The sequence below is a fragment of the Tinamus guttatus genome, unplaced genomic scaffold (genome assembly GCF_059628265.1).
Source record: "Tinamus guttatus ecotype Peru unplaced genomic scaffold, ASM5962826v1 Tinamus_guttatus_pri_ptg000287l, whole genome shotgun sequence".
NCBI classification, from domain to species: domain Eukaryota; kingdom Metazoa; phylum Chordata; class Aves; order Tinamiformes; family Tinamidae; genus Tinamus; species Tinamus guttatus.
In genome coordinates, this window is record NW_028288821.1 from 368283 (window position 1) to 381862 (window position 13580).

The following is a 13580-nucleotide window of genomic DNA, read 5'->3' on the forward strand; positions in this document are numbered from 1 at the left end:
GCTATTAAATATCCTGCATGAAGGGCAGCACACCCTTATTAGCACCTCACAAACTGCTGAGCTATTAACCTGCAAAAGTATAACTGCAGTTAAATGGATACCTTGCATTTAAGTCTTTAGAAGTGTGTCGGATTGATCGTTTATTTTCCGGTTTGGAAAATGATGTTCATTCCTCTTGTCTCCTCCAATGATTACTTTCCCTCACTGTGATATGAAATAACTGATAACTGAACAAACTTGGGAATAGCAATATCTCAATCCAATGCAAATCTCGAGCTTACACTAAGTTTATTGTTTAAAGTAGCACCTCCAAAGCTCTGAACTCAATTTAAAAAAGATTACATGCATTTCTTCATCAAAACACTGCACTAGAGAAGTATTTTATTATAAATATCCCTGAAAAGCTCTGGAAACCTATTTAACCTTATGCATGGAGTTCCAGCTGGTCATGACCTACACGTGAAAGGCTTATAAAATTAGCTTCAGGAAGAACACTCGCGCACATTTCATTCACCAAGTTCAACAAGAGCCAAGTTATCCTTCAAGCAGCTGCCAACATGCAGAGGCTCCTCCACTGGTAGGGATCCTGAAAGACTTTACTCTTCTTTTTACAGAAGAGGAGACTCAGGGGAGACCTTATTGCTCTCTAAACTACCTGAAAGGAGGTTGTAGTGAGGCAAGTGTTAATCTTTTCTCCAGAATAACTAAGAGGAAATGGCCTCAAAGGCCTCAGGACAGGTTCAGGTTAGACATTAGGAAGAATTTCTACACGGAAAGAGTAGTCAAGCATTGGAATTGGCAGCTCAAAGAAAGGAGCGAGTCCCCGGCAGCATTGAAGAAACATGTAGATGAGCTTAGAGACATGGTTTAGCAGGATGGTTGAAGGGCTTACAGTTACACTCAATGAACTTGAAGGTCTTTTTCAACCATAATGATTCTGTGATTTACAACCATCTCTGGACCCTATTGATTTCTCAGTAGTTCGATAAAAGCTTCTGGAAGTTACCTCGTCTATTTGCGGTCCCTTTCTGGATAGGGCTCAGACTGGTAAGCTCCTCTTGTAAAGGACTAAGCCTAGGGCCTCCTCGTTCCAGTGTCTAGTGCAGCAGCAGCAGAGCACAAAGCTGTCAGTGCCACCCTCCTAAACAGCACTATCAGCAGAAAGTGCCACCTGCTTTCATCACCCGGGCTGTACGCACGGAACAGTACAATCCACAGGCTGGTACATTTCAGACTCAACAATAGGGCAAAAGTCTAAGCACATGATTTTATGCAAATTTTCTTCTATGCATATAGAATCAAAATGTCATGTTTCATTGAATTATACCTTGTTTAAGGTGGTTTTATACACTACAATAGAAATCCAGTAGTGACTCTATCACTCAAGACACCTCCCTCAAGAGACTTAGTACTGTTAAGTCGTGTTGACCATCAGGATCATCAAAAGGCAATTGCTGCTGCCTATGCTTTTCAATAACTATAGCATCATGCCACATCTGTACTTAGCAAATCTGATGAAAAGAAGTGTTTGAGATATTAGATGGTATTTCTACCCCTCTACTATGTGCAGTTCTGACTAGGTACCTGAACAATCACATGCATAAGCAGCACCACATGGCAGAAGTTAGACTACCTGCAAAACAAAAACCAAACTTCTTGAAAGAGGAGTTTGAAAAGCTTCAGAATATGGGAAGGAGATTTATGTCCTTTTATAATTTAAAGTTTCAAGCTTTGGTTACTTGACTAGTCTTTTTAAAATTCATTGCTAAAGGAGACTGTTCCTATTTGCTTGCCAACACCACTCCAACTTCAACATAACAAAAGCTGCATAGCTTGATGCACAAGCTGGTTCTGGCATCTGACAGCAGCCACGGTGCACAGCCTCCTGCCACGACACAGAAGAGTGCTATAAAAAGAAGTTTGTGGGCAGATGGGAAAGAAAAAATGTCATCTGAGGGTCACCACGACTGGCTCTAGCAGCATCTCCGAAGAGCTCTTCTATTGGCCATGCCCAAATATCTTCTTTTTTTTAGGCACTGCTTTTTCAGTCTTTTGGTATTTCCATGCAAACCCAACATTACCCCATTTGGAGGAGGAAGGGTTAGAGAACATGTCTGATTTAAAAAAAAAAAAAAAGTTTTTCATCAATAACACCTTAGAATATGGACTTACAGGTACCATAACTTCACATCCAAGAGGGTCTCCATCTACAGACAAACATGTGACTGTTCCCCTTCCATTTGGCAGATTCCTACAGAACTGGGTGTTTTTAGTGTTTCTAACTCACCCCTTCCAAGGGGATCAATGTACTAAATGAAAGGATTGTCTCTGTGGAAGAGTGTTTTTAGCTTATTACAGTTTACCATTGAGCTTCCTAGCAACAAGCAGTCAATTTTTGGTTAGGCTACTGCTTGTACAAAAGCCAGTAAGTTTCCACATGTCCCTGTGAAATTTGAGACACGTTTCTATACCCTGCAACCACAGGCCTTTGCTGCGCAAACAAGATGAGTTCTGCATTTTGCTAGAGGAACCAGCCACTCCCCAGAGACTCACTGCTTTCTGCCAGGGAGCTGTCAAAGGTCTCTCTTCAGTGCATTCATTTATTGGATCAAGTGTTAAGGTCAGGCTCCTGCATATTTAATCAGCGCTAGGGTGAAATCTGCCAAGGTGAAAGGCTTCCTTAAAGGCTCCCTCCTCACAAAAAGCTTCATTTTACAGACTATGAGGGACTAGCCACATTTACTCCACAGTAGTTCAGCTGGGTTGGAGTTTCTCATATAGCTTAGAGGGATTTGGTCAGCCACTGTTGTCAGCTTTGGCAGTCATGAGGGAGTAAGAGACAGTCAGATCGGTGCCCTGCAAAGCTGCTGAATTCAGTGTACCTGATATGCAAGTCAGAACAGGGCTCCTGGTGAGGTCTATAGGATCCTGCCGAAGGAACATACACACATTATGCATTAAGCTCACTGCTAGACAGAAAATATAGTGAAGCATCAGTGATTAAATTTAGAGGGAACAGAGAAATGTCAGTTAAAATTTTATTCCATAGCCAAGTGCCCTTTTTCTAATACAGTTCAATTCCAACCCTAGAAGCTCACGAAACTGGTGAATAAGTGTCCTAGAAAAGCTAAGCGCTTGTTTTCCAAGTATTAAACAACAATGTATTTCTAGTTTCACGTTTCTTGTTAACCTGTGACTCTAAGACAGCTATGCTCCCCAATGAGGGTGGTGCTTTGGTTTCTGGTGTAACCAGCTTCTTCTAGAGTTACATGCCACAACCACCAGCTCTTGGAACTCACAATATATAAAGTCTAACATTGGTTAGACAGAATTTTGCATCGAAAACTATAGGCTAGGAGATGGAAAGCATGCCATTGAGGAACAAATCTGGTTTGGAGTCAGGTAAACAGAGTTCATTTTCAGCTGGGGAAGGAAGTCCTGACTGAACAGCTTGGTAATCACAGCTCATCTTTAACAGCTCTGATGCAAGGACTGTGGACATGTGCAGAGTCCCACCCGGCTCACCCCTAGGGTATGTGGGCTGCAAACACCAAGGAGCCTCTGTCGGTATTGGAAGGAAGGAGGGTTCAGAAGAGGATGAAAATCAAGGAGGAACCGAGGGTGGGAACCAGCGAGCTTGAGAAGCATCCTCATGCCACGTGTTAGGGACATGGGGAGTGGAGTGCATTTCCACACCCTAGAAGTACTTGAAGCAGAAGATTGACACCCCTGTCTGCATCCTGGCTTCCCCAGAAGCCAGTGAATCAGTGTCTGAAACACCAGGGAGTTTCTTGGGAAGCAGCCAAGTGCAGAGCATCAGGCAAGTGAATTACTGTCACTCTCCCTGTGCAAGGTACAGGCTGGCCCTGCCCAGGATGACAGAAAACAGACCAAAATCCCACTGATGGAGGCTAGAATCGGTTTAGCTCAAAAAAAGGGCAGAAGGAGCAGTCAGAGAGACAGGATTTCAGAGCTCTCTGTAGTAGTATTTCAGTAGTTTTACCATAGATAATGTTAATCTTTCCCTTGTGGGAGATGTACAAAGTAATGCTTTGCACACTAGTCTTTAGTCAAACTGCATTTCGATTTGCTACAGAAGAACGAGAATATTTCTGTCCAAAGCCCATTCAACTACTAGCACTATGAAATCTCTGGACTCAAGCTGCTCATCCTCATGAAGTCATTAACTGGAAAGAGGCTTTCTAAAAGTCCTTTATATCCCATTTGGAGTGGGCAAGTAAGTGTGGGACAAACATATTTATTTCACAAAGTAGTTGGAAACAGACACTGCCCAAATGCTTCTGAACAGTCAGCACCCTGTGCTGCAACAGTTTGTAGCTAGAAACTTGGGTAATAGGAGCTTTCCTCTTTTCCCAAGTCAGATTTAATGACTAAAAACAAAAGGGTATGCCAGGTCAAAAACATTCTGCAATGTCTGCAAAGAGTCAAAATCAGGTTTCACACCAGAAAGTCTATATGCTGCAAAAGCAAAATTGTAAGACAGCTTTTTACAGAGAAACCTGCTCTACTTCCAAAGCCTTGAAAGAAGCAGTCACTGCTCAGCAGCAGTACAAACAGAAATTACTAGATTAGCAATTGCAGGAACACATCACAGTTCAAAGCAATTAGAATACTGACAGCCATAGCCTTGTCCTTACTCATCCCACTATGGGACCCAAGACCTTCTCAGGATGAGACAGCAAGCACAGACTAAGAATCAGGCAGGAGCCCTCGCTTAGTTCCCATTAGCAGCGTCAACAGGGAGACCAACTCGACCAGCCTTATTCCAGGAACTAATCTAGACACCAGCTCAGACATTTGAAACACACTGTCAGCTGGCACAAACCCAGTAACACATTTTTAAGAAAGAGAACAGGAAAAAGAGTGGCTGATCTGCCAGATTCCACTTTGCCTCAGTGGGCTAAAGAGAGAGGTCAGCAGATGACAGCTTGAGAAAGCAGTGAGCTGAGACAGGACAGTGGAGCACAGTAAGAGATTAAGGGAAGAGCCAGTACAGATGAAAGCACAGCAATATAAACCCAAAGCAAGCGAGGTTTTTGCACATGCAAGAACTCTGTAACAATCTGCTGAGAATCAGCCATAAAATGAGATAATTTGGTTGCAACATATCACTGGGTCTGGTCACAGTGGAGAGCAGTATGTGCATCTATAAGGGCAGCACAGAAGAGTTACCTCTGTTCGTATCTTTGCCTCCAGGTGATCTTTACTGGATAACTAAATATCAGAGGCTCCTTGTTATTGGATCCCGTGATCACTTTACATTCAGAATGAGATTTACCACATGCTGATCAGCAAGTTCCATAGACCAGTAATTTAAGATGTTCAGAGCCCTCTCCCAGTAATAACCAAGGTAGACTAGTTACTTAATATTAGCTCACTAGAAGCTCATGTATTTTGGTTTGAAACTAGATTTATCTCTTTATGCAAAGATTAAGAATTTGTTTGAGCATGTCCAAAAACCAGAAATACCTGCTCTCTCCCTCCCCAGTATTTTAGCCTCATTTATTGTGCAAATCTGACTAAAAAAATCTCTTCTGAAATAGGGGAGAACCTTAGATTTTCCATCAAGAAACAAGCAGGCTGGTGTTTGTATGCATATTCATTTATATCAGCTGCTCAGAAACTCAGTTCTGCAATAGAATTTGTTTTATCCCTTCAGACAGTGCTAACAGTGCACAAACAAAAAATTTCTATTAAGACAGGTGCAGTGTGAAATACATTGCAGGGAGGAAAATGTACAGCTGGTTGAGAATGTGACACAAGCAGTGAAATCAATTACTAAGACATGAAGAGTTCCCATGAAGGGAGCATGATGAGATGCATCTCAAAACATAGGCAAGTTGCTTAAGTCCCAGTTTGGCACTGCAATTTCAGTGTGCTCCATGTCAAGGGAGGGAAAAGCTGCAGATGGACTTGAGCTGCCTGAAAAAAAAATCACTAGCAGAGTGGAAATGCCACTAAAGTAAGTAGTAGTGTTTTTAAGCACCAGCTGCTTTATTTGGATAACCGTATCAGAAATTAGATACAACAAAAAAATCACAAGCAGCATCCCATTATGGGAACTGTTCACTCCCTAGTAACAGCTCAGCTTTTGATGAACTTAATGTCAGGTCAGTCTTAGCGGAATATCCTTCCACAAAGTTACCGTGGTGCAGTTCTGCATCGTGCATGTGACTTCTAGCCTGAACTAGCATTCACTTCAGGTATCAAACGGGTCAGACTTGAGATCACACAGAGCTAAAAGAAGTCTTGGAGGTACCAATCTATGCCATACTATAGAGACAACTGCGAAACTACAGTGCAGCTCAGCACTGTCTCAAAAAAGCTCTATTTGACTTCCCCATTAGGAAAAAGTGTTCTTTACCAAGAGATCCCCAAGATCTCACCTGAGGAGCCTCTCAGGACCAGACTGCAGGGAGCGTTATGGGCTATTTATTATATTTTTTTATTTTATATTTTATTATATTATTATGTGCTATTTATTACATTATATTACTACCTCCCCCAGTGATCTACACATCAAGACTACCTCACTAGCTAGCAGAAGAAATGCTTTGAAGGGAAGGCAGTTGCCTAGAAATGGTTTTCAGGATCATAGCCAAGACATAGTGGGGTCTGTCAAAGTTTCTACAGTTGCAATTGATAACATCCCTCTCCAGCTGCTCAGAGCTCAGGCTGCACATGTTTCCCTGCTTCTGCTTGGTCCAAAACAGGAGAAACTCTTATGAGTGAATGCAGATTCTTAGGCACTCGGATGGAGCTAGTTAAACACAGACAGAATATAGTTTTTAATAATGACTTCCTTTGGAGCCTGATGGGAATATCAGGCAGAACATTGTTGCAGCTCTTGAGTGTAGGTGAAGCAACATTTGAAATCCCAGCTATGCTCCTGGTCCAGAGACCAACTGCTCTTGAAACTCATTATGCAACACTAGCAGGTAAGTCAAGCAACAAAAGCTTACTAGTTCCCCTATAAGACAGTTCCTACTCTATGGTTATGATTACATCTATTGCTTTCCGATCCTCCTTACAGATCCTTCATGGGACACAGCAACAGCCAAGAAACTTGGTCCCCAACACTCCCAGAACCAAAAACAGTATATTATTTTTGAGACTGCATGTAATTACTGATTAGGCTGAGTTCTCTTGAGGATATTATCCTATTGTTTAATCTTTGAATCCCTTAATAAAGTGTTGTGATTTTTCTTACAACAGTAAAGGTCAGTACCAGCTGTAGGCCTTCCACTGCTCTGTCACTTACCTGATCAAAGAGTTGCTTCCCTGTAGTGTTGGGCTGGATGGCAAACTCCAGCTCAGCATCCATGGTGGTAACACGCACACTGATCTGGAAGAGAGAAGATGCACGGTTACAATACATGCGCCAAGTGCTACCACACAGTAAAAAGCAGCACCAGCTCCCAAACCTCCAGAAGCTCCAATGCCAATGGTCAGAAGTCTCCTGTCAGTCTCTTAATAGTTTACTAACAGAACATAAACCTTCCTGTCTTCCAGTTTATTACAGTTATTCCAACTAATACTGCCACATGCAAGACAGACAGTCAGAGCTTATAAAGTCAGCTTTCTGAGCACAGACTATCCCAGCACTCTTCACTAAAGCAAAGATGTTCCAGACCTTGGTACCCACAACCAGACACCTAGCTTCTCTGATATTCAAGTGAAAGAAGTTCTGGGAAACACTAGGAACTTGGTCTGTTGCAGAAGGCCAGCGGGTATAGAACAATATTGTTCTAGTTTCCATGGATATTTGGGCAAACAAGGCACAATCCCTGGCATACTCGGAGGGCAGAGTGCAAAACAGACATGATGGAAGAATGACCTTATGTGTTAAGGCAAAAAGAACACATAGTGATCTAACACATTCACTAAGAAGTGCATCTCTAGGTAGGCAATAGTTTCCTGCCTTCAGGTCCTTCTGGAAGGAGGAAGATCCCTGTCATCACTAAAGGAGTGTTTTATGTGCAAATTACTATGCAGTCATGATTTCATAACAATACTAGGCCTTTGACATAAAAAGTAAGTTAGATGTAAGATCATCAACTTTTAGAAGAAATGCTCAATGACACATTGTCTTAACAATGAAAGACTCATAAGCAAAATCTCATAAGCATTTTTCCACAGGTAACATGAAAGTGGGGAGGGGACAGCAGCAAGGGACTTCACAGTTTCATCTCACAGAAGCAGGGAAATCTCTGTAAATATTAAGGACACACCAGTAGTCTACCCAGCAAAAGCTCTTCTCCCTTCCCCAAAGAAGGTTTAAAACACAGCTGATTCTATTCACAAACCCTGGGTATTGCTGGGAAATGTCTGCAGATCCTCAGAAGCAGACAGGAACATTCCAGCCTGAGAACAGAGATGACCGTTAAATTTTGATCAGGCTGACTTTAAGGCTGTCAGATACTCTATTTATTTCTATTTCTGTACCTATCAATTTAAAAAGGAAAAAAAGAATGCTTTACAACTTATGTGTACAGGCTGGAAATAGTTTTAGTACAAACTGTATTCTAACGCTTTTCCATCAAGGCAGAGTTTCAAAACAGAGTTATGTGGACAAGATTCCTGGTGCACCAATCCCCAGCATACAGGCCCTACATTAATAGCTCTCATCGTTGCCAACAGACAAAGCAGCCTGCAACACCAAATCCTGACTTGTTCGTTCTTCAGTGCAATCAATCCTCTTAGCCCTCCCTACAAGCCCTCTCTTCCTTGTGTGGGGGGGACAGAGAAGGCGTAGGCTGTGGACAGTTTTGCTAAGAATAACTCAAATTCAAATTTAGACTAGATTTTAACCACATGACACTAGAGACCAAAAAAAAGCAAGAGTAAGCAGAGAAATATTCAAGGAACCACCCAATACTGCTATGAAAGCAGCCAAGCCAGTTCAGATCCCCCTATTTCTTCTGGCAAATTTCATACAGATTTCATCTATTTTACTAAGACAGAAGAATGCAAAGGACCTTTAACTAAATTTGTTCATAAACATGAAGGACTAGCTAAGACCAAGTCCAATGCAGGCAGACCACCACACCCAAATATATCTCAACGTTTCCTGGCAAGCCCACTGAAGTCTGGTACAAGACAGCACTATTTGGGGCTTGGTATCCCCTGGCAATGAAGTGGGGGCAGTTCTTGCTTGGAGTTTAGTGACAAACCTAAGTATGTTCTCCAAGAGGTTAAAGGTAGGCTTAGTGCAGCAAGGCTGAAGTCAAAAAGAGTTGCAGCTCTGATTTTAGCAGGGAGGGATATTTAGAAAACGTTGGAGCAAGGAGATGATTGATCAGGAATAAGTAGCTTTTGAAGCTCTCTGAACCTTTTGACATGAAGCAGAATCAAGAAAAAATATCCCACAGAAGTAGTAAGGAGAGCGCAAACAGCCTAAACTCAGGAGCTATCCAGGTTTATTTCCAAACCAGCCACTTCCAATGGCCTTAGAAGTACTTGCTAGGGCTTGTCAGAACTGGTCTCTCAACCCGTGCTGGAGCTGTTGACAACTAGCTGATTTTACAGTGCTTTGGTGAAGCAGGAATCTTAGCACTCGCTAGAAGTGCTGAGGGCTCCCTGAACAAAAAATTTGCTAATTATACTTAGCAGTTGTCCCTTGCACAGCTTGTTTGCTGGTTTGTCCATCTGCCTTGCCTAGAAGGCACACCAGGGAGGGCCAAGGTGTCTGTGAGCCACTTAAAGGTATGACAGGGGTTACACTAAGCAAGACATTAAGCAACAGGTTATTTCTTGATTGTTTATTTTAAAGTCTTTCTTTTTCATCCAAGCCACTTTTGCTGCACCACTGACCAAGGAAGGAAAATAGTTGTTACGCTGCACTTTTTAAGGATAAAATCCAGAAACTGCTAACTCACTGGCATAGATGTTAACACTAAACATCTAAGCATGGTGGAAATGAAGAAAACTCCAAACCAGATCTTAAAAATTAAAATAAAGCTGCTTCAATAAACATTCTTACAGAATACAATAGGATTTCTACATGAATTATATAAGACTTAAGATAAGGTCCCCTTCACAAAGCAGAGTCCTCTTGCTGTCACTCACTGGAACACACTCGTGCTACCTGGGCAGTGACAGCGCTCTGGTTTGTGTGTTCAGGCTGTCCCCAGGAGCGGCCGTGGTGCCTCAGGACGAGGAGCAGCAGCGAAGCCCCAAGTGGAACCACACAGGCCAGTTGGGTTGTGCTTGTTCAGCTCTCGCACAAGACACCGCAGGAAAGGGGACCGCACCCCGGCGGCGGCGCATTAAATGCGGCGTGGATGTCAAGCGTCAAGGGGCTGAGCGAGGGCCAGCGTGCCCTGCACACATCTAAGCACCGGGTGCACACTGGGCTGAGCAGCAGGCTGCTGAAAGCCGAGTCTTGTAAACCTCACTGGTCTGGAAACAGCACACAGGGAAACTTTTTCCCCCCATATGCTGCTAAGCTGTTTTTTGAGCTAGTTGCTGTGGCTTGGCAAGGCATAGCGACAATTGCCCATTTCAGGTGGTGGGAGGCACCGCTCTCCGTTCCCAGCCAGCTGATAAGAGACGCGAAACAAAACCTCAGGGCAGATGCACCTCAATGAGGTTGTTCTGTTTTGGTTCAAGAGCTGGTACAGAAAATCCAGACTGCCGCTTCTCGCATATAAAGCGGCCAAGAAACCAAGGAGCTTCCTTCTCAAAGGCCCCCAGGGACCACCTTGGCCAGCTGGTTCCACCACCACAGGCACACGTCCTGCCTGCAGCTCCCAGGGCAGCCTGCACACTGGGAGACACGCGATGCTGCCCACCTCTCCCTGGCGGGGCACGACACCGGCACTCGCTCTCCTCCAAAGCCTCCCTTTTCCTGAGCCGCCTCACTGACGCACTCCCAGCTGAGCACCACCCTGTGTGAGGCTCCACGAGACACGCAGCAGACAAGCACTATACGGGAAGAAACCAGCGTAATCCAGGCCCACTGTAGCTTAGAGTCTTCCATTTGCTTCGTCCCTTCCAAGTTGTTCTCCTGAAGTGCTTTTAAAACATTACTCTAGTTTACCATCAGTATTCATTCTGAGCAGGAATAGCCTCAAGATTCATTAGTCATTTGGATTACTTAGAAATGCAAAGTGCAAAAGAAGTTTTCCTAGGCTAAATACCCTAGCATCTATGAAGGACCAGGCATAGACCTGCCTCATCTCCATGAGGAACAGCTGGGAAGACAACCCTGCTACAAATGTTCCAGCTCAGAAGAAAAACTTTCTTCCAAGTAACAGAATGGGAACAGAAAACTGCTGTTCCCAAGTCATGGCAACAACCCCATCCTCTGCAGGCACCAACTCCCCATCCCATAATAAGGCAAGGGATAACCAAAAAGCCTGGTTATTTTCCCAGGAAAACACATAAGGAGAACTGAGCTGGAGCACTGCAGAGTGTAGCCCATCAGATAGGGGCTGTCCTGCAGGCTTGCTCGGTCCCTGCGAGCCCCTCCAGGAAGGAGGGCAGTTGTTGGCACGATCGCCACCACAGCAGAATATGGACAATAAGTACACACGACTCCTGTTCCAAGTCTGGACGGGAAAGGCACACACTTCTGATCCTAGCTGTTATTCCTATTGCTCATAAGAGACATTTCCCCCACTGATCAAACCACGAGGTCCCACTGCTAGTACAGAACCCTTTTCCAAAATTGGCTCTTAGTAAACTTTTGTCTTCAATTCTCAACGTTCAGGAAGTACCGTTAGTGATGAAATCTGGGAGGTCCTATAACAGATTTACCAAAAATTCTATCCTCATTCAGTAAGTTCAACTGAAATTCTATTTAAAGCAACCCGTTGAGCTCATTTTTCCTAGTGTTTATAGTATAGTGAATACTGCATTCAAACGTCTGCCACCCTTGAAATCTTGCTCAGCTCTTAAACCGCCAGAATTTTTATCCTAGTAGCTGGACTCTAAAGAGGCTTCAAATGTTTTTACATTATCATTTAATGTTTTGCATGCAGAGCTAACTATATTGCATGAAATGCTTCCAGAACTGCACTTCATATACTAGAAAAAAAATTAAATATTTCAATAGGGAACTTTACATTCAGTAAGCTAAGTTTTCAGGGAAAACAAAACAAAGACAAAAACAAAAAAGCACAACCAACTGATTCATTTCATAACATCACCTCCAAGAAAGAACCAGAAATCCAATAATTCTATTTGAGGAATCGCCATTGTTTTATCAGTAAGTCAGGCCTGCAGATCATCCCTACACAGCACACCGCAGCTTCCTGCTGCCAAGGTCAGTGCTGTGTGAGGGCGAGACCCCCTGCACAGACAGGGCCCTTTGCATGGATTAGACACGGCCCAGAGCCAAGTGCTGCAGGCAGAGAAAGCTCCTTTGGTGTGCAAGGGCCTGCACCAGCTACAGGCAGCACCTCCTCCTCCAGCAGCAGCGCCCTGCACACACCAGGAGAGAGGTGCCACGGGTAAGCTCACATGCAACAGATCTTTTAAGAAGTTTTAATTTTCCCTGTACACCTTCCAGTCTTGCTTTTTGCCCCATTGCAATTCTCACAAAGTTTTATTAGCAGCAATGGTTATCAGTTATTTTCCACATCTTTGAATGAACTCTATTAATAACCTGCTGTAGCCACTTGCTAAGGGGACGGTTTATAGCTGTATGTGGGAGGCCAAACAGGAAAGACTGATATCATCATACTAAACAAGAGCCGTTACTGCTGGAACTAGTACTCCAGTATGCCAAACAGCATTGGAGGTAGAACAGATAATTGTTTGTCATAAGCTTTGAGCCAGGAACAGCATGAGGAAATTAATGTCAGAATAACAGGTAGAGTCAGCATAACTGTGTATCACTTCCATAAATCCTGACCTTGAGTTACTAGAGTTTCTTTGCTCCCTGGACTTCCCAAATGCCAGAAGGCTGTTACACACTGCCAGTCTGCAGGCTTCATGCCCCAGATAGGATCTCCCAGGTTTATGCCATCAACCAGATAACGGCCTGAGAAAACAGCATAAACCACATTAGGGAAAAGATAAGACTTCACTTGTTTGACTGTCACAGAAGAGGAGCAAGTGGAAGAGAAATTCCAGGACAACACTTCATCTAACAAACCCTATGTTCACACAGCAGTTACTGCAGATGAAGATACCAGACCAACACCATGCAGCAGTGCCAACAGCTCTGACCAGAGAAACACGTTAAGATCAATTAAGTCACATCAGAAACTCAAGATCTTATAAGGCAGCCTAATAATCTAAAAATCTGCCCTATTTTGGCTCTCAGCAAGACCAACAGCAGCACAATGAACGGCTCCACTAACCTCACTGCAGACTCCCAAGCATCTCCAGAGGGTAGATGCTCTTGGCACTTCACACCCAGTGATGAGCACACCCCATGCCACCACCTTGCCCACCCAACGTACCAGCAGGAGCAGGAGCTGCTCACCAGGACCCCTTAACTCTGCCCCACCAGAGACGAGACCCCAGTAGCACCCACGATACTCACAGACATCTGACTGCTTCCCGAGAGCAGTGCTCCTCTGAGGAGGGTCCCAGGTCTCTCGTGTACC

The 13580-nt window shown here is 43.8% G+C and overlaps 1 protein-coding gene across 1 annotated transcript in view; it reads right to left on the reverse strand.

Moving 5' to 3' along the window:
* Window positions 1–13580, reverse strand: part of MSN (moesin) — a 46175-nt gene that overhangs the window by 13901 nt on the left and 18694 nt on the right. Inside the window, exon 2 of the mRNA XM_088527430.1 lies at window positions 7283–7366. Within this exon, the coding sequence (XP_088383556.1) occupies window positions 7283–7366 (84 nt within the window). The remainder of the gene's footprint in view (window positions 1–7282; window positions 7367–13580) is intronic.